This window comes from Acomys minous (genome assembly GCF_964271855.1).
Source record: "Acomys minous genome assembly, chromosome: 11".
In the NCBI taxonomy this organism is placed as follows: domain Eukaryota; kingdom Metazoa; phylum Chordata; class Mammalia; order Rodentia; family Muridae; genus Acomys; species Acomys minous.
Window position 1 is genome coordinate 37,750,025 of NC_140492.1, and position 22,340 is coordinate 37,772,364.

The 22,340-nt window shown below is 41.4% G+C and overlaps 1 protein-coding gene and 1 long non-coding RNA gene across 3 annotated transcripts in view; both read right to left on the bottom strand.

Annotated features, from left to right (window-relative positions):
- ABI3BP (ABI family member 3 binding protein) overlaps positions 1-22,340 on the bottom strand; it is a 207,617-nt gene that overhangs the window by 22,169 nt on the left and 163,108 nt on the right. For both annotated transcript variants that reach the window (XM_084801538.1, XM_084801539.1), the window contains 8 exons: positions 21,897-21,971; positions 18,746-18,808; positions 18,175-18,222; positions 17,316-17,396; positions 15,727-15,804; positions 9,280-9,345; positions 6,259-6,333; positions 1,098-1,172 (listed from right to left, as the gene is read on the bottom strand). In XM_084801538.1, the coding sequence (XP_084657664.1) occupies positions 1,098-1,172; positions 6,259-6,333; positions 9,280-9,345; positions 15,727-15,804; positions 17,316-17,396; positions 18,175-18,222; positions 18,746-18,808; positions 21,897-21,971 (561 nt within the window). The remainder of the gene's footprint in view (positions 1-1,097; positions 1,173-6,258; positions 6,334-9,279; positions 9,346-15,726; positions 15,805-17,315; positions 17,397-18,174; positions 18,223-18,745; positions 18,809-21,896; positions 21,972-22,340) is intronic.
- Positions 11,423-15,716, bottom strand: LOC311608918. Its single transcript, XR_014783190.1, has 3 exons — positions 12,173-15,716; positions 12,055-12,102; positions 11,423-11,775 (listed from the first exon to the last, which is right to left on the bottom strand). It is a non-coding gene; the product is annotated as an uncharacterized lncRNA (long non-coding RNA).

Below are 22,340 nucleotides of genomic sequence, written 5' to 3' on the forward strand. Positions count from 1 at the left end.
TATATATATATGTGTGTGTGTGTGTGTGTGTGTGTGTGTGTGTGTGTTTCACACTATCCCCTAACTGTAATATGTAATTATAATTAGATGACATTGGAACTCTTCAAATAATTATATCAAAATAGCACACTCATGGCAGCGACAGGAATCTGGTGACTGGAGCAGCTGTAGTGTGGCCCTGCACAAGGATTTCTACCTAAGAGACATGACTAGGAGCCAACTTCACCACTCACTTTGCTCTGCCACCCACAACCTCCTCAGTTACAGGGCTACCAGCCCAAGGAATGGTACAATTTTAAATCTTGTTTGCTTAGTGGGCAAAGGAAAGTAGCATGCTTTTTATAGTTTGTATAAATAAAGTCTACTTTGCAGGGCGGTTGGAAAAAACTAAAGGTGTCTGGAGCAATCCACCTTAGCTCAAACTTTAAGCCATTATAGTTTAAAAATGTATTCCTTTAAATAATCAAGAACAATTCTCCACCCAGGAAAATATCTTATCACTTTAAGTATTTTCAAGGCTACTAGGAAGACAGACAAAGAATAGAGAGGCAGGGAAGGCAGGAGAGGGAAAAGGGGTGAGTCTGTCCATGTGCTTGCTCAGGCAAGGCTGGCGATGAGCGGATGGCAACACTAATGCATGCGAACCTCTCTCACAGCATCCTTTTAAAAAGCAGAGAGACCGGATTTATCAGCTTCATACATCTATTACATACAACTTACTCTTAAAACAGGAACACAAATCATTTCAGACCCAAGATTATCATAATAAATCACACAAGAGCCAAGCTTGACAAACAAAACAAAACAAAACAAACACTTAAAACCCAGTGGCTTTGTACCACTTGTCCCTTGTGGCTCCTTAGGATATTTTAGAAAGCCAACCATCAAGTTAATATCCTCCAACGGTTTTTAAAAGAATTTAATTTGCAATTTCTTTCTTCACATACAGTCATCCTCAAGTTTGGGATGTCTCCCTGGCAGCTTGCATCTACTGCTAATGTGGTTCTCACACACAATCGTCTTTCAACATCTACCACTGCTGTTACCATGCCAATTCCAGAGCTGGGGTGCCACAGGGTCCACATCTTACTCCTTACCTGGTTTTTTGGTGGCGTGTGTGGGCACTGTCATATTTCTCCCAGTGCTTGATGGCTTGGGCCCTTGCTTGCTTCCTAGGAAGAGACAATCAACAGGAGGAATTGTGTAGTAAAATCTGCTAAACATTCTTTGTCATGGCTACTTGATAGGAGTTGTCTGGGAAAATGTGGATTTCTTACATAGACACCAGTACTTTTTGCTCATTTTATTTGTCTTCTACTCTCCAGATATAAAAATACTAAAAATCCTACTCTTACTGGTTCCATTTTTCCCGGTAGAGCTGGCACTGGACTGTGGTTTTTGGTTCTGTCCTAATTTTCCATGGCATTCATCCTGCATTGGCTGCCTGGGAGGTATTGCTTCACCAGACAGATTTTTACCAAGGGCGAATTGTCACCTTCTGCCAGTATTTATGGGTACATTTTGTGGTTAAGAAGATAATTTTCCTCCAACTTCCCAATGCCCATAAAGAAACCTCAGAAATCCACTGTGGTTGGGTTTGTACTTATTGAACTGACTTAAAAAAAATATCCCTGTGCTGGTCTGGTATACTAGATTGCTGAGGTTACCAACTGGATCTTTACCTTTGGGATTTGTAAACTTGTCATGGATTGGCCTAGAACCCCAAATTGTTGTATGAAAGAAGCCAAGTCAAAATTGGTTTGTGTGATATTTTTTGCCTCCTGGCTTCCTCAAACATGGTGGCTATCTGGCCATGTACCTAAGCACCTGGGATAGGGTTTAGTAAGCTTCCTTAGCATGTAGGGGATCAGTATGTCTCACTTTAGCTTTGTGGTACTATTCTTTTTGCAAAAATATCATCTTTGCTTTGTGTATGCAATTTTATTTCCTAAAATTAAAATACAATTATATCATTTTCCATTTTTTCCCTCCAACTCCTCCAATGTACTCCACCCCAACCCTGATCTCACTCAAATACATGGCTTGTGGCTTCTTTTTGTTTTAATTGTGGCTACACACATACACAATATACACACACTCCTAAATATATATGCATACTTATATATGTTCATATATATGAATATATTTGTATGTGTATGTATGTATGTATGTATGTATATATGTATGTATGTGTGTGTATATATATAACCTACCCAGTCTGTTTACTATTAGTTATATGTATAGGATTCCAGGATTGACTATTTGGTATTAGATAACCAGTTGTGGGGCAGCTCTTTCCCAGGGAAGACTAGTTCTCTCACTTTCTTTCTTAGTGGCTTGTAGCTCTTTGTCCAGGATTGGGTCCCTGTGAGATTTCTCCCTGCCATGCTGGCACATCTGCTGGTGTCATCCTTGCTCAGGTCTTGGTTAGGCAGCCATGGTTGTGAGACGTCATGGCTGTAGTTTCCCTGCTGTTTCTAGGAGATGTGTGCTCACAACAGACATTCTGTTCCCCAGGCTCCTAGGATCTTTCTGTGATTATATCACAACATAATGTTTCCTGATGTGTCTGATATGTGTTTCTTCTGCTTTTTTTGAAGTATTTTTTTGTTTTTGTTTTTGTTTTTTTAAGATAGGGTCTCATTATATAGCCTTGGCTGGCCTAGACCTTGCTGGGTAGATCATGCTGCTCTCAAACTCATAGAGATTATTCATCTGCCTTTGGTTCTTAGGTGTGGAGACTAAAGGCTTATGCCACCATTCCTGGCTCTGGCAGTTTTTATTAAGAAAGAGCAGATACAATCTAAGTAGGATATATCACTCCAGAAACAATCATCCTATAAAAAAAAAAAAAAAAGAATCCATGCACTGAGGGCCTGGTGGTCATTTGCTTATTAAAAATAAGAAAACATATTTAATAGGCCAGTTAGTACATTAACAATGACAACCACAGTAACTAAATGTCAACAACTCTGATTTTCCAGTTATGTCTCGGAGAAGGCAAAAAGACATTATTTAAAGACATTTAATGTGCAGACAGACGCAGATAAAAAGTTTTGCTTGTTGTGTTTTGAATGAGAATGTCTCTCATTGGTTCATGTATTTGAACACTTGGCCTCCGGTTGATGATGGTGTTTGAGGTAGTTTAGGGAACCTTTAAGTTGCAGAGCTTTGATGGAAGAAGGACCTCACTGAGGGAAGGTGAGCTCTGAGAGGTTATAGCCTTGTCCTACTTCTTGTGTTCTGTGTTTCCTGTGAGTAGGTGAGATGTGGTCTCTCAGCTTCCTGCTCCTGTCTCCACGACAACACCACCTTTATAGATATCTAGCTCTCTAGAACAGTAAGTGCAAATAAAGATTTCTTTAATTTGCTTTTGGTCATGATGTTTTATCACAGGAAATAGAAGTAACTGATACAGAAGTTGGTACCACAGAGTAAGGTTGTTGTTATAAAGAACCTGGCTCTCTTGGGTTTTGGAGGAATGTAGGAGACTTTGAAATTTTCTTCTAAAAAAGCTGTTGCTGTGCCTGGGGTTCCTGGTACCCTGGGGTCAGGGAGATGGATCATGTGACTGATTATTCTGTAAATGACACACAGGCGTAGAACAATACTTCCATTTTGCCACTAGGAAGACTTGGTTTGGTGAGGTTTGATTTACCATAATTTCTCAAAGGTAAACACACACACACACGCACACACACACACACACACACACACACACACACACACACACACACACACGAATATTAGCAGGCAGTGTGTTGTTTGAGTAGGGTCTTATTAGCTCTTCTCCAGATATGTCTGTCCTTCAAAAAACAAAGAATTTTATGTCTAATCCTGTCTAAGCACTCTGCACATTTATCACTTGCTTTGAGCTTTGCAAATCTTCTGTGTGAGATACAGTATCCAGGACCCATAATAGGGAAACACAAGGCCAGATCAATCAAGCTGCCCAAGGGCTCACTGGCAGGGAATGCTGGGACTCAGAATCACATTCTCACAGCTCCAAAGCCTCTTCCTCAAGCACTAAGTCCTCCTACTGGCTCCTTCTCCTTGTATTCATCATGACTCTGTGTGACTATATACGCCATCTCCTGAGAGGGCCACAGTGCCATCTTACATGAGAGTTAATGGCTTTGGATGGCAGGCGCCTGTCCTGTAACCAGGCCACCATCATGTGTCACACACACACACACACACACACACACACACACACACACACACACACACACACACAGAGTTGCAGACTCTCATCAGTTCCTACAGGGCAAATGCAGATCCACTAACCCCAGGATGAGTACAGGTAAGTGCCCGAAGGCAACAGTAAGTTAGAGCTGAAGGTGGGGGGGGGGGGAGGGGGCAGGTAAGGGTCAGCAAGGGGGAAGCTGAGAAGAGGGGGAAGGAAAGGGGGAGGAAGGAAGGTCATGGCAGTTCTCAATCTTCCTACGGCTGAGACCCTTTAAAACAGTTCCTCCTGTTGTGATGACCCCAACAATAAAATTATTTTGTTACTATTTCATAACTGTAAAATTGCCAACTGTTATGAATTGCAATGTAAATATCTCCTGATATGCAGGAGACCTGATGTCAGTGACCCCTCCCCCAAAAGGGGTCACAACCCACAGGTTGAGGACCACCTAACTGAGGACACTAGAAATCTCCCAGTTTGTCTCTGTGCAGATGAAGATGGAGGCGGCACATCATTTTGATCTCTAGATACAAATAAGCAAACCAACAGCACATCAGCACTTGAAACCAGATGGAAGATGGTAGCATCTGAAAGCACTGGAAAAGGCCCTGCAGACATGAGCTCTGGGGTTCACTGGAAAGAGCTGGAGAGAGACAATGACGCTCCGGGTTCTATAAACTGGTCAGCTTGGGCAATTCAAGATTAGAAGCAACACAGAATCAGAATGAAGAGAAAATTTAAGATGCCAGTATGAGACACTGTAGAGAATGGATCTTATCGACTGCCAGTCAGGCAGCCCAGCCTAGGCTGCTAGCTAAATTCCTCTCTCTCAAACAGGGTTAATTGACACATGTAGGAAAGGACAATTGGCCTTGCAAGCACCCAGACTGGAACCTCAGCAGGGCCCACCACTGCCATATGGGAATTTTCCAGAAGTCTACAGATTTACGTAATTCATCACTTAGCAATTTCGTGCCCAAGATGAAATAATGATTTTGGATATTTCTAACCATAGTAACAAAAACTTTGCAAACAAACGTGTTGATCTCCACATATCGGTGGAAATCTATTTTCAATGAATCAGTAAGCTCTACTTCGTATGACTAAAGGGGCTGCTATTATGGAGGACTGTTCTCTGTGCTTTTGCCTCCAAATCTTAGCACCTAGCTAGAATTTCATGAGAATGAGCCAGCAGCCTGGAAGATTTAGCTGCATCCTAGAAAAACACATACCTCACCCCGAGGAGGAGTCTGGCTTCTCCTTGTGAGGCACACTCCATGCTGGGGCAGTAAAGTGTGGTTTCCCCATTAGGGTATAGAGAGAAGTGGGGAGACGGGGTGGAGGGGGAGGAGGAGGATGGTAGGAGAGGAAGGAGGGGGGCTGCGATTGGATGTAAAGTGAATAAATAAATTAATGGGAAAAAGGGGTATAGAGAGAAGAGTCTGAGATCAGCTGTGTGACAAAATCTGTCAGATCACATGCTCCAAGGCAGCTTCGGAATTCTACTTTGCCTGGCATGTAAGGAACTTGGGGCTGTGTCATTTGACCAGAATCCTTTATAAACTTTAATAGGACTATAGGAACAGAGACCAGTTGTTAACCGTATTGAATTTACCCTGCTTCTTCTTATTTAAGTTCTACATTTTAGACCGCTAGCAGACAAAGGCCTTTTAGAAAGTTGTGATGGCCTTTGTGAGAAATGATAAAGGGGAAAAACAAGTCATTACAAAGGCTGACCTGTGCATAGAAAGTTGTTTGTAATAAAAAATTATTTTTACTATTTGCATTCTGTAATTAATGTTTAATCAGAATTATTTTTGAGAAATAAGACTATATATGATAGCTAATCTAGTAGACTGGGTTTATAAGAGTGAAAAATTATTTTCCAACATTTTTAGGGATATTTAAAGTTGATTTTGAAATGAGATAAACCTTTATATTCCAATTTTACAAATATTTTAACAAAACATACACAAAAAGTAATTGATGTGTACACTCAACAAAATTACATGAGATGAACAGCATTTAATTTTGATGCAACCAAAGAGAAATTCATTTGTGATTATTACCTGTTCCTACTCCATTTCCATTGGACATTCCTCTGGATTTGGTTTTACCAGGTCTTGTAGTTGTTTTGTTTAGGCCTACGACAAAGTAGAGATTAAACAGTTCAGACATTTCCTTAAAAAAGTTTGTAGCCAAGGAAAACAAAACTTCTCAAAGAACCGAAAATCATTTAATGCACAATGAAGTAATGACAACTCACACACAACAAAACAAAACAACGTATGGTTCAGAATGTAGACTATAGAAACCACATCTAGCATGAAAGTCAGAAAGTCTCATATAGGTAAGAATAAAAATATGAAATCTGTACTGTGGTGGTCACTGGGCTCCAATTTTTGTTCTTAAAAAAAGTAAGTAGCAAGGGAACTTCCAACTCTGAGTGGGAAATATTTTAACTTATGTCCTGCATATGCCGTAAGACACATCCCACAGTAAAACTGAAGGAATATCAGGATTACATTACATCTAGGGGAAAGCTAAAACCTGAGATGTATTCAATGTCAAGGCCACCATTCATAAGTTAAAAGTGTGTGGTCCTTTTGTGGATATCTACACAAAGTGTTTAACTACAGTACTTTATGTACATCCACTGTTGAGCACTGAGCCATGATGCACTCTTTCCTGTTTTCTAGAAGACCAAACACTGAGTGTGATTTCATGCATAAGCTCTGCAGCCAGACTGCCTGTCTTTCAATTCCCTTTCGGAATCCCCTCGGCACCTCAGTTTCCTCACATGGGAGGCATTCAGTTGCTGTCAAACATTACATTCCTGTAGTTTACAGAAATGTTCAATCAGCCACACATTAAGAACTCACTGAATTTTGTAACACAAAGTCACATAGAAATACCCTTTCTTGTAATAGATTTGTCTACCTAATTTCCTTTAGGAGTTAGAGATAATAGCTAAAATATTGGCTGTCGTCTATATGAAGGACCAGGAATCAGCAGCATCCCAGTAGGCGGGCAAACAACAGAAGCACTAGGTAGATTAATATATTTTTCACATGGACATTTTAAGATAGCTAACTTCCTGTTTCTCCCTCCCCAAGAGAAACACTTGGTGGGAGTTTAACCACCACTCCCTGATACCTAAGAACTGTTTTGGGGCACTAATGTGGAAGAAAACAATCTATTTCTCTCTCTATATCCAACACCCTGGGACAGCCCAAACCAGCCAGTTCCCAGGGAGAAAGGAAACACATCCTATTCACACACATACCTACTCCTTAGATGCCAGCCCTGGGCCGCTTTCTTGTCTGGGGACTCTGCCTCTGTGTACTGGGTTGCCTTTGTGCTTCCGTTTTTAACCGATCTAGCTGAAAGGTGCCACCTTGCCTTCCTGTCTTTTTACTCTTTAGATTAGTGTAGAAAAAGAAACCATTCCTGCATCCTTAGATAACTTCACTCTGACAATAATACATATGTAATATGTATATATATATACACACACAGTATACATATATGTATTATATATAATATACATATTATATGTAATTGAATGTTTCATATATAAATTCCAAGAATATAAAAACATTGTCCCCTCTCTGTCAGATGCCTGGAGATATATTCACAAAGACCACATCTTTGTGAACGGCTTTCCTCATTTAGTACCTTAAGAATTCTAGGAATGACAAGGGAAAAGAAAAGGAAGCACCAGAAAGGCTTTAGCTGGTGCTAAAATGCTTGTGCCACAGCACAAAAACAACTAAGTGAACAACTAGTCATTCCTTAAATTCCAAAGAGGGTAGAGTTACAATCCCTCTGTGATTTGATAAGTATGAAGGTATCTCTGAAGACAGAACTGTACTTTTTGTTGTTTATAAATGTTTTTATCTTTTGAAATGTGAACAAGAATTGCTGGGAGGAATCTGTGTCAGCAAAAATGGACTGATTGACTGATTAGAACTGCAGTGATGTGGGGGAGTTTGGAATGTTGCAGATCCAGAGCCTAGTTAATTTTGGGCTACCATTACCCCCATAAATAGCCATTCCTTGTACACCTCGTAGGCATCCTGTAACTAACAGATAGACCCTTAACAGGTGGATTAGCAAAGAAGATCATTAGCTTCCACCAACCCAGGAGTTAAGAATGCCAATATCACAAGGCGTGGTGGCACACACCTTTAATCCCAGCACTTGGGAGGCAGGCAGATCACTGTGAGTTCAAGGCCAGCCTGGTCTACAAAGAAAATCCAGGACAACTAAGGCTACACAGAGAAATCTTGTCTCGAAGGAAAGAAAAAAAGAAGGAAAGAAAGAAAGAAAGAAAGAAAGAAAGAAAGAAAGAAAGAAAGAAAGAAAAAAAGAAAGAAAGAAAGCGAAGGCCAATATTAGGTAGCATCTGAGGCCTGTAAGCGAGGTCCCCCCATCTTTCTGTAATCTACTCGGCCTCTCAGGTGATTCTACTAATTTGTTTTAAAACATTTTGATTTATAACTTTTCCTTTTTCTGTTACTGTAAAACATTCATGAAACTACTTCTCAAATATAATGTTTCATCAAGGATGACTAAAATGTATGTTCCTGGGTCATGGTCTGTCATAATTTTGGCTCAAGAATAAATCATGTCTTTTATTCTTTTGAGATGAGAAACGTTTCTTTTGATGACAGAAGACATCAAGTAAAACTATTCTCTTTGAAACTAAAAACATCTTCTTACTAGAACAAGATTATTTATTTTCCTGAGGCAAGAAAAACATTTTAAATTGTCTCAAAAATTTTTAAGGTGAGTGCAACTTATGTATAAACTTCATTGAATATTTTTATATTTGCCCAGTTCCACAGAGTTAGTTGAATCTAAACATCTATAAAAGTCCTTTAAGTCTCATCAGTTCAATGAATCAAGCCCTTCTATAATCCACAAGGGTCAGACTTTCTGTGTTCCTTTTATTTCAACCTGAGGGTACATGTCCTGGATCCCTGCTCTCCCAACCTTTCCACATTTGGGAAATTTGGCTGTGTCTACTCTGTAGCTCCCCCACCTGCTGACTGCACCGGTCATAAGAGAAAGAAAAGTTCTCTTACCAGGCCTGGCATGTGGCTTGTCAGGTATTCTGGGCCTCACAGGAGTCATGTGCAATCTGTGTGGTGCTGAAACAGAAGACATACTTTATATCCAATAACTAGTACTCCGAAGGCCAGCCAATTGACCTGTGTTACCCTAGGGACCAACAACCAGTGCACTTCACATAGAAGTAGAAGGAACATTGTGAAACTGCCAGTGATTTGTTACCTACTTGATGCAAAAGGGATATAAAACAACTGAAAATACTCATGGCTGAAAAGCAAAGGTACCCAGAATGAGGTAGGTCATTTGTAATATTAAGAATCAATCATTTAGTCTGTGCTTCTCAAAAGTACTAATTTTATCAGATAGTTGTTTAACATGATAAATATATAACATTGCCATCAGTCTACTCACTCATCTATCTATCCTGCCAGCCATCTAACTCCCCATACATCTATCCTGCCAGCCATCTAACTACCCATCCATCTATCCTGCCAGCCATCTAACTACCCATCCATCTGTCCTGCCAGCCATCTAACTACCCATCCATCTGTCCTGCCAGCCATCTAACTACCCATCCATCTGTCCTGCCAGCCATCTAACTACCCATCCATCTGTCCTGCCAGCCATCTAACTACCCATCCATCTATCCTGCCAGCCATCTAACTACCCATCCATCTATCCTGCCAGCCATCTAACTACCCATCCATCTATCCTGCCAGCCATCTAACTACCCATCCATCTATCCTGCCAGCCATCTAACTACCCACCCATCTATCCTGCCAGCCATCTAACTACCCATCCATCTGTCCTGCCACCCATCTAACTACCCATCCATCTATCCTGCCAGCCATTTAACTACCCATCCATCTATCCAGCCAGCCATCTAGCTACCCATCCATCTGTCCTGCCAGCCATCTAGCTACCCATCCATCTGTCCTGCCAGCCATCTAACTCCCCATCCATCTATCCTGCCAGCCATCTAACTACCCATCCATCTATCCTGCCAGCCATCTAACTACCCATCCATCTATCCTGCCAGCCATTTAACTACCCATCCATCTATCCAGCCAGCCATCTAACTACCCATCCATCTGTCCTGCCAGCCATCTAACTACCCATCCATCTATCCTGCCAGCCATCTAACTACCCATCCATCTATCCTGCCAGCCATCTAACTCCCCATCCATCTATCCTGCCAGCCATCTAACTACCCATCCATCTATCCTGCCAGCCATCTAACTACCCATCCATCTATCCATCCAGCCATCTAACTACCCATCCATCTATCCTGCCAGCCATCTAACTACCCATCCATCTGCCCAGCCAGCCATCTAACTACCCATCTATCTATCCTGCCAGGCATCTAACTACCCATCCATCTATCCATCCAGCCATCTAACTACCCATCCATCTATCCTGCCAGCCATCTAACTACCCATCCATCTGTCCTGCCAGCCATCTAACTCCCCATCCATCTATCCTGCAGCCATCTAACTACCCATCCATCTATCCTGCCAGCCATCTAACTCCCCATCCATCTATCCATCCAGCCATCTAACTACCCATCCATCTATCCTGCCACCCATCTAACTACCCATCCGTCTGTCCTGCCACCCATCTAACTACCCATCCGTCTGTCCTGCCACCCATCTAACTACCCATCCATCTGTCCTGCCACCCATCTAACTACCCATCCATCTGTCCTACAGCCATCTAACTCCCCATCCATCTATCCAGCCAGCCATCTAACTACCCATCCATCTATCCTGCCACCCATCTAACTACCCATCCATCTGTCCTGCCACCCATCTAACTACCCATCCATCTGTCCTGCCACCCATCTAACTACCCATCCATCTGTCCTACAGCCATCTAACTCCCCATCCATCTATCCTGCCACCCATCTAACTACCCATCCGTCTGTCCTGCCACCCATCTAACTACCCATCCGTCTGTCCTGCCACCCATCTAACTACCCATCCATCTGTCCTGCCACCCATCTAACTACCCATCCATCTGTCCTACAGCCATCTAACTACCCATCCGTCTATCCAGCCAGCCATCTAACTCCCCATCCATCTATCCTGCCAGCCATCTAACTACCCATCCATCTATCCATCCAGCCATCTAACTACCCATCCGTCTATCCAGCCAGCCATCTAACTCCCCATCCATCTACTCACCCAATCATCTTTCTCAATAAGGAACTACTATACTGTAGAACATTATTTTTCCAAAGAAAGCAATCTTAAGGATTGAAAGAAAGTTAAAGAAAGGAAAAATTAGATAGTTAAGTAAAATAATGGTAACATGGTCTTTATCAAATTGCCTTTGTTTATGAACTCTGAAATTATAAACATTTACTGTCTATGATTGCTATATAAAGGCATGAAAGAAAATTGCAGATGATGTCCTACCTTTCAAGGAAAAGTAAACAAAGAACCCTGAATCTAACCTGTTACCTCCTGTGATACAGGGCCTGTTACCTCCTGGGATATGGGGCCTGTTACCTCCTGTGTATGGGGCCTGTTACCTCCTGTGTATAGGGCCTGTTACCTCCTGTGTATGGGGCCTGTTACCTCCTAGGATATGGGGCCTGTTACCTCCTGTGTATGGGGCCTGTTACCTCCTGTGTATAGGGCCTGTTACCTCCTGGGATATGGGGCCTGTTACCTCCTGTGTATGGGGCCTGTTACCTCCTGTGTATAGGGCCTGTTACCTCCTGTGTATGGGGCCTGTTACCTCCTGTGTATAGGGCCTGTTACCTCCTGGGATATGGAGCCTGTTACCTCCTGGGATATGGGGCCTGTTACCTCCTGTGATACAGGGCCTATTACCTCCTGTGTATGGGGCCTGTTACCTCCTGTGTATGGGGCCTGTTACCTCCTAGGATATGGAGCCTGTTACCTCCTGGGATATGGGGCCTGTTACCTCCTGGGATATGGGGCCTGTTACCTCCTGTGATACAGGGCCTGTTACCTCCTGTGTATAGGGCCTGTTACCTCCTGTGTATGGGGCCTGTTACCTCCTGGGATATGGGACCTGCCCATGAAGGAGAAGTAATGAAGCCTTGCTGAATACATATTTGAATGACCATTGCAGGCAAATTTGGAAACAGATACAGACTCCTCCTGGAGTGTACCAACCGCTGCTCTTTGCACACTGGATACCACATGTGGATTCCTGCCACCACGTCTCTTGGTAATATTTTAGCTACAGCCAGAAAAAAATTTTCTTGTAAACTATACAAATGTTACATCATTTAGTAGTTTTGCTCACATCTTGAGTGAGTATTTATTAACCATAAATCAGCAATGTCTTGCCTGCCAGGCTTAAAAAAATAACACCTGTGAAACAGTTTACACTGTAGCTCTCACTTAGAAGCTTCCAATGTGAAGGCTTTGATGAACAGGATTTTACCATACAGGAGGCCAACCACAGAGGGAATCTGAAATCCTGCAGGGGCCTTACTGGGGAGATCCCAAGGGTTCTAACCGCCTTAAACACAAGTACTGCTGTTTTAAAGTCCTGATGCTCATAGAGCCAGAAATCCTCAGGATGGTTTGCAAACTTTTGACTTCCTTTGAGAACGGCAGAAGAGCCAGTCATTTTAACCCATTTCTGCTTTGCATGTAAAGCCCTTCGGACATTTGATTGCTTTTGCTGAAGAGAACTAAAAGGACCATTGTTCTTATTTTCCTCATCATAGAAAATACGAGAATTCTCAAACTTTGCACAGGAAGGAGGTCAGAGCAGGGTGCAGAAATACCCAGCTGTGTCCCATCACACTTCAACCAGAAGGCAGGAGAGCTTTTGTTCTAGTTTTTCTAGGAAGAGCTTAAATAAAATTTAACTTTAGGCTGTAGGGCACTCAGACAGCTCATCACTCAACAGCATGTAGACATGAGAAAACTGTTTGAACGTAAAACTTAAAAAGAAAGGAAAATAAGCCTTGTGATTATATAACCATGAAACCAGCAATGTGTTTTTGGAGGGTGACCAATAAGACAAAAGTTTAAAGATATTTGTCTATTTTTTTAAAGGCTTCCAAAAATATTAAATGCCAGAAATCAATATACAGTGATAAGAAAAGCACTCTGTGGTGCTCAGTTCCAAATGGAGAAGCAATCCATAGCTGAGAGTCAAATGATCGAGACTCCCTGAAATGCCTTGAGGGAAGGACAGTGCTACAATGGACTGAAGTAGAGATGATTCCGCGGGTTCAAATGCCTGCTTGCCAAGCCTGGCAAGCTCAGTTTGGTCTCTAGAATCCATGTGGTGGAAGGAAAGGACCAACTCCATTAAGGTATTCTCTGACCTCCACACACATGCCACACACGTGGCCACAGATGCCCTCTCATCACACCCGTGTACATACAAAATAAATACACTTGGAAGCAAAAGTCAAAGGCAGAGAGAAATGAGCTTAAGTTGTAGCACTTTGTGCGCGAATTGTCTCAGTAGAGGCAGAAGAAGCAAAGCTGCCACAGGGAAAATATGTGGGAGACTCTCATAGCGGGGTTCTGTTATGGCCCTAGGAGTACTGCTGCTGCCGAGGGCTTGCCATCCCAGACTCATGCGCACATGGTTAGAACACAGCATGGGGGGAAGAAATGAGTTCGTCTCTGCCTCTGGTCTCTCAGTTGGTTTGTGTTATATGAGGAATTGGGCCTGAAGTACCTCAGAGCTCGGGCACAGTTTATGAAGAGAGCCTTTATAACACATGGCTTGTCTGCATCAAAACATCCCCCTCTGCTTCTTCAGCTCAGGGTTATTTGGAAGGCACCAATTTGCGGGTGCTCCTTTTCTCCCTGAAGATGGCTTTCTTCCTAGTTATTATTTGTTATCGCATCCTGGGTGAGCCTGAACCAAAGATTTGAGACAGGGCTGGAGAGATGGCTCAGAGGTTAAGAGCACTGACTCCTCTCTTGAGGTCCTGAGTTCAATTCCCTGCAACCACATGGTGGCTCACAGCCATCTATAATGTGATCTGATGCCCTCTTCTGCCCTACGTGTGTACATGCAGACAGAACACTGTATTCATAATAATTAATAAATCTTAAAAAAAAAAAGATTTGAGACAAAACCAGGAAAGCATAAACCCTAGGACAGGAGCACAGAGCCTCGAACTAAGAATTATCTGGACACAAGAAAAAAAATTATAGTACTTTATACAATTATGCTGAAGATGTGCATTGTTTGAGCATGTGCCCAATGCTGCTATTCAAGAGAGTAAAGTGATTTGCAAAAAGAAAAGAAGATACCACAGCCAGGGAGTGTGATGGCAGCACAGGGCTAACTGAGTGTCATCGGTGTACGAGTCTGGGAAAGCGGGCGTGTGAAGCCCGCCCTGGTGCTTCTTGTTTCTCTGCATACTTGTAAACAAATAAAAAGCTAATAAACACAAACTGAATACTCTTTGAGTTGGAAAATGTTAAATTAAAAAGTTAAACTAAGCAAACAAAATTTAGACTCCAAGTGCTGCACGACGCTCACCCTGGTCATGTTAGCTCAGGCTGCCACTCGGCGGACACAGTGCCTTCCTTCAAATTTGACTTTTTGTTACTATAATTTTTCTTGCTATTACTTATTAATTTTCTTTCTTGCCTTCCTTCCTTCATTCATCTTTTTTCTCCTATTTTGCCTTTATTTTCCGGGCTGGCCTTGAATTCACACTCTTTATGTGTCTCCCAGATGCTGCGAACTACACTGCTATAGAATTACTAGGCTTCTATTGATTTAGACTTTATCTGCCAGTGCTCTCCCTCAAATTAGAATTGATAATGGACAGGACAGAGCTATCTGTCTTACAATACCTTTACAAAGTTTGCCTTTGTCTTAATTTGCTTTGGCTTTCTGCCATTTAATACAAACGAGCAAAAGGCATCGTCCCAACAGCAGCAACAATAACACGGCAGCATTAGAGACCGGATAGTGGGTTAGAACCTGTAACAGAAAAGCCTTCTGAGAACATGAAGCCTAGGCATCCTGCAGGCGAGAGGGCATCTCGGGGAACACATTCCACTCTCGATATTTTAAAAACAGATTTTTCTCATAAGCAGGCTCTCCTCGGCTCACAATATCAGTGGGTTTTATTTCAGTCAAGGAGATGAGGAAGGGGGAAAAGGAGAGGAAGGGAAAGGAAAGTAGAGACAGAGAAGGTCTTCCTTATTTATCTGATATGAAATCAGGCTCATGAAGGTTCATCAATGGGAAAAAGAACACTCCTGGGGACTTAAAGGTTCGTTATCAGCATCCTGCAGCCAGTAAGACATTCGAAGCACCAACCGAAGAAGCTGTGTATACAAATGACATCCGATATGCCTGGGGTCCTTCATCATTGATGAGAAACAAACAGGTAGTTCATGCTAGTGAGGAAATACCTCGGAGAGCAAGCTTCCTTTCTTGATTAAAAGAAAGTAAGGGAGAATTTCCCTCCAGGAGTGGAGATGCAGTATTACCCTGAGTTGTCTTTGCCAGGTCAGTGGTTCGTGGCATCTTAGTTGTAAAGAGCTCTTGTGTAGACTGGTCTGTTTCTTCTAGGGAAAAACACAGTGGGATGTATCGTTTTAAAAAGCCATTTCCATGAGCATAATGCAAGGCAAAAACTAACAAATAGCTCAAGTTATTCTCGATCTTTTTTATAGTAACTTACAGCTTATGCACATGTGACTTATCTTTGTTGTTGTGTTGTTATTATTTTAGTGATTACTATGAGGACTTCCAAGGCATCTTTGAGTTCAGGATCCTTTTGCTTTGATTTTGGTTTTACCCAGGGCATGGTGTATGCTAGGCAAGTGCCTGGCCATTGAGCAAAAGGCTTGGCCAAAATCACTGTTTTATGAGATTGCTATCGTTGGATGTAGCCAAAGTTGAAAAGTAATTTAAATGCCTATATATTTGTCTCTTTGTCTCTTTCCTACTCTACAAACCTCACATTATGTAGAGAAAATAAATAGATCACATGAGAAAATATTTATTTCAACCGTAGAAGAAATAATCCTTTTATTTTCAATGTGTCAAAATAAAAATATATTTTTACTGATATTAAGACATATTTGTCTTGGCAAAATAAGCACTACCCTCATTTTACCCTGAAATTATTACATAATAATGATGAGGTAGATTATATTGTTTACTCTGTCACCTAGTTTTGTTTTGTTTTGTGTTTTTGCCTGACCCAGTTGATTTTCTTGATTCAATTTTTTGGGAAGACATTTGTGATGGCTGGCAGGTGATAGATTGTTTTTCAATAAACCAAGAAGCATTAAAAATGAGTGGAAATTAGATGATTAGTATATTCAGTGTTAATTTTTGTAAAGTACTTTTAACTTTCCCATTTCATGACTTTGCAGACACAGGCTAGAATGACATATACAGTTAACCATCAGGGATATTTGTTCAGTCAAAATGGGCTTCATTTAAAAATATGGAAAGTGACTTCAACACACACACACACACACACACACACACACACACACACACACACACGATAGACTTACTTGAAAAGGCATAAAGAGAGGAAAATACAGTAGCATACCACAGGGAAAGGTCTGAAATGTCAATAAACGCGAGCTGGGGATTTTCCCATCATTTTCAATCATGACTCAGCAAATGCATTTTCACAATTGTGGTCATATTTATGTTGAATTCTTCAAAAGCAATGAATCATAGCAACCACTTTCCTGTCTGATCCATCATCTTTCTGCAGACAACCTATAAGTTCTGTGGCTATCCTATTGTATCTTAAATCCTCTCTAGATTACTTAATGTATAAACAGATGAAAATGCTATGGAAATAGTTGCTATGTTATTCCATTTGAAGGATGAGGACAAGAAAAACATCTGTCACCTTCAGTACAATTTTTTCAAAAAGCAGTTTGGATTCAGGAGAGCTGACTATACTTGGAACTTGACTGCAAAGATGCTGTAGGCATTTCTTATTTGTATGGAAAACCATGCAATGTAAAAGTTGAGTAAAATGAGCATGTTACTTTAAGGGCAATCCTTAAATTATAAATCCCTTGTGGATCAAAATAATACAATTTACCCAGGGCAGTTTGTTGTTCCTCTCGACTAGGTCTTGGAGAAATCACAGGCATGCGAGGAATGCCTCGTGTCTCTAAAGATGCTGCAAGAGAAAAGTACTAAGTTGGTAAGTTATTAAGTCAAAGCCAGCAATAAACAAGAATGGTGTGGCAGGAGATGCCTTCCTTTGAAATATAAAAGGGAAATGATCTCCTGAATGGTGAGGAAGAAAGTTAGTGTGTACAGGACTTTCAGGAGAAAGACAATGGAACACTAGTATAATGGTTCCTAACTGTTTTCCACCAGGGGGCACAATGAATGATATTCTATGTTTTCCCCCTGCTTAGAGAGCTGGCCAAAATGGAGTGTGTTTTGGACACCTTCCTGGCTTTCTGTCTCTCTACCCATCACCCCAGAGCAGAAAGGATGACAAAACAGTTGGGAGGAACTTTTTGAGTCGGCTTTAACCAGACAAGAAAACCACTGGCAGCTTTTGTATTTTGACCAGTATTAACTTCTTGCATCATCTGTCAAGCTTTGCCATAGGCTAATGCGTTGCAGCATCACAGCTGAGAACCATTAAACCAGCAGACGTTATTAACTGGATGGGGACCAGGAAAAGCAGAATCATGGAGATAAGTGAGGTAGATCATGGCAAGCTTGGCAAAGAGCCTCCCTGGGCTGGTTGGCCTCTAGAATAAAGCCTTTCAGTACTGAAACCATGCGTCTCTTTATTGGAGACAGTGGCCACAGTGAGAATGACATGCTGTAATGAACTGAGACGAGGTAACTTTTCAGTTGGCAATCATTTGAGAAAGACCTGTATCCTTGATGATATCAAAGAAAGTAAGCTGGTTGGTTAATATATTTTTTAAAATTACCTATTGTTGTCTTTGGCGGCTCAACTGTAGAGGTGACAGGAGGCAGAACTATGCCAAAAGTAAACCAAAGAAACACTTGTGAGAATTACTACAAACTCAAAATCATTTCTTTTCTAGATACAGTTAATTAAAAACTTGAATTTTCTTTAAGAATCATCATAAATGCGAGAAAGCTCTACTTGATTCTAGTCAAAGAACTTAGTTAACTCAACTTTTATTTCATTTATAGCCATCATTTGAGAAAAACATGAATGAACAGACAACTATTTGTTTTTTGTTTTAAAACAAAAACACAAAGTAATGTAAAACAGCGATCTCAGCTAATAATGAAGTTGTATAATTTCAGCAGGATCTCCTCTTCTGTGAAAACACCCCGAAGCAAATAAACCTATTATGTTTATATAGTTAACCTATATAAACGTCCTATAATTAACCAGGAAAACACTTTAAACATTATATGATTGAACTTCCTGCAGGAAAACATATTTCATAACCACACGACTACACTTTTCTGTATCATGGCATATATATATATTTTTTTTTCTAACTAGGAAAAAATCAAATGTTTTACCAATTTCCCTGTGAGAGACCTCCAGGTTTGGCTTATGGGAGAGTTGTTGTTCACCTTTTGGAACTGAAAGAAAAAGATTATAAAACATTGCATTCTACAGGAGTGAACATAACCCTTAGGTATAAAATCCCTAAGGCATGAAGAATGCACAGGGTAATGAGCAAAGCTTAGAAAGAATTACCATTCTTTCAAAATGGAAAATATGACTTCCTGGGGGAGGGTCTGGTTACAGTATAAACAGATATAAGGTTGGCCAGTTGAAGCCCTCCAAGAGAGGGAGGGGGGAGTGGGGAGGGGGAGGAGGAGGAGGAGGAGGGAGGGAGAGAGCACACAGAAGAAGAAAGGATACTATAGGTACAAGGAGGTAGGTTTCCTTTAGGTTCCAAACTTTGAAAAAGAAAGTTTTGGAGTTGAGGTGGTAGCTGCCATTTGATACTCATTAAAATTCAGATAGCAATAGAAAAAACATATTAGATACGTGAGTAAATCGTTCACAGACTAAGACAAAAGACAATAATCTTGAGTACCTAAGAGGGGGACAAAATTTCATTGCAAGTGGCACTTAAAAATTACTGTAGAAAGAAAACAAAGCAAATAGAATTGGCCAGCCATTAGAGGAGGCTACTTGTGAAATTTATGATTCTGATCCATTCAGAATAAATACTAGACAAACACGCACTACACTCCTGTCTTCTGCCTTCCTTAGTGACATGGCTTCTTGTGTATCGGTGTTATGCATACCTGACATGAGAATATTAAGAGAACTTTAGCTAAACAGCAGACTAGCTCACAGTAAACACACAACAGAGTTTGAACGCTTGCATTCTTTGTTAACAAAATGAAACAGATTGGCCACTGGCTGTCTTCTTACTGGGAGGAAAATCCAGGACTGATTTCTTGTTCATATCAAATCTCTAAGCCAAGACCTTAACCAACAGCAGGCTACCCCATATGGGGGGCCCTGGCTAGGCCTACTTTCTTCATGCAAAACTTGTCTCCCATGTTGAGGATTGCAAGACATCAGAGTCTCTTTGGTGGGCAGTGTGATTTCCTTGTGTCCTGTTGGAAGCGATAAAAACTAGGATTCAGGCAGGAACTCTGCCTCAAAATGATGATGAAGAAAGCCTCACATCCTGAGACAGCTAAGTACCACTTAATGGACATCTTCCATTTTGATTGGGAAGCAAGGGATGGTTTGAGTCACATGCATCATCTGTTCTTACTCTAGGCTAGTACTGACTCAATTCCAGATCTGGAATTTAGATACCTACTAGTTGAATAAAGACTTTACTCAAGCTAGGCATTGTGGCACACGTCTTTAATGCCAGCACCTGGGAGGCAGAGCTCCAGGCTGGCCTGATCAGAACACTCATGAGTTCAAAGGGAAAGAAATCTAGGGGAATTGGAAAGCCTCAAGTTTTTACTTATTTATATGAAATAGGAAAGGATGATTAGTTCATAAAGTTGAAGAAAATCCACCACAATGTCAAATCCCTCCCACTTTCCATTTGGTATCTTGGGGAATATATTTCCAACTTTAAATCCAACTCAATGTTTACTTGGAGGCTGAAGGAGGAGACAGTGCATGGATTTAGCTCTGTAAAGGGCATGACGGTGCTAAAGACAAATGCAGTTTGTAAACTCCTATTAAGTACAGTGCTAGGCTAGACAGAAGAGCTGGGATCAAGGAAGGACAGATGAGCCTCTAACAAACCAGCCATACTCTAAACACGTTAGCCACTGCTGCTGCTCCCCGCAGAGTGAGGCTAATGTGGATTCCAGCTGCTGAAGTTGGCACTTCCCTTTTCAGCATGAAAAGTGGTGATTTAATAAACTGCACAGCAAACTTTCTAGTGCAGGTGAAATCAGTGGAACAGAAAGCAGCTGAACGATCCCCAGGAAAAACCTATGAATCATGCTCCTGCTTGGTCTACTACTGCTCTAAGCAGGCCGTTAGTGGCTTTCATCTACATATTAAATCAAATAAGATTAGAATCCCTAAAGCCTGTCCTCCGTGCTGGGGGCCATCCCATCAACATAAATGACGGTGATGACTTATTTGGCAAGGCAGATTTGATTCCCTTGCATTTACCATTAGTATCTCATCACTATACATAATTACATTAACCAATTTATCATTAATATCAACTCTCTAATCAATTACATTAACCACCGTTTTAGGTAAATTGGATCACTCTAAAGAGAAATGTAACTATCAAAAGGCACTTTTGAGTAGGTAATGTCAAGCGGGTTCACTGAGAATGTCAAAACAGTGTTTGAGAAAGCTGGTAGGATATGGTCTGTAAGAGGCTTTACCTCACCCATGAGCTGCAACCAGATCACCTCACTTAAAAATGCAAAACATGTCGACTCTGTAGGCTTTTTGCCTCAAGATTCCCTATTTCTCTGTTCTAGTTTTGTGGCTTTACAGCTAGCACGACAGGACCCAGGACTCCCTTTGGAGGATATTACCTAGGCTTTGCTTGTACTGCATGGGCCACCCCCTTCCATCTCCTCCTAGGCATGCTAGCTTCCGTTATTTATCCTACCATAATTGGCTTGTCTAGAGGGTGTTGACACAGGGTTCCATGTAGTCCAGGTCGGTCTCAAACTCCCTATGTAATTGAGGCTGATGTAGAATTTCTGATCCTTTTGGTGCCAGCCCCCAAGCCTGAGATTGTATCATGTCCTGACAAAAGTATCTAACTTTTTTTTCAATACTGGAGACTGAACCTAGGGCCATGGCATGTCAGCCAAATGCTCTACTGCTAAGACACAGTCATCATTTCATCCTACAGTTTCACCATTGGTTCATATTTCTTCTTCCTACGAGTCCTTCCCCTCTACCTATAAAATTACTCAAACTCAACAACCCTCACATAACCCACCAACAATAAAACAAACAACAATAAACATTGATTCTAGGAAAAAAAGCGTTCTGTTTTTGGCATAATTCTCTAATTTTTTTTTTTTACTGTAATAAAAGATTTCCAAGTAGAATCCTTGAGGCATCTATGAAAATAGAAACCCCCAGACTGCACAGTGGAGGGACAACTGAGTTAATGTGTCACATGCCTCACACCTCACAATCCAGTGCATCTATGTGGGAGGGCAGGGTCCGTTCAGCTTAAACACACAATAAGATATTTACCAGATGTAGTGTCTGCCACCTCAGGACTTGGTGGCATTTTGGGTTTTGCAGCAGTATGCTGGGATTCCTTAGGAACTGAAAGAGAGAACTCAGATCATTAGAGTTTCTTGTTTCTTAGTTTTGTTAACACATCAGGCCTGAGAAGGACTAAGCTTTAACTGTCATAAAAACGCGGAAGCAGCCAGAGACAGATGGAAAGGGACTGCGAGCTTTAGAAATAAACCAGGTAGAAAGCCAATGAAAGTTCCCCGCCGTGTTGCGCATTGAGATGCACACGAGGGCTCGCTGACATGTGGCTAGCTGAGCACACAGAGTATCATCTCCTGCAGGTGACCTCTTCAGATGTACGATATACAAATGCAATGAAGGGGAAGCTAAGACCTGAGTATTTATATTTTCAAATGTTTTGTGGCGCTGGTAAGGTAGCCCCAGTGAGTAAAGGAT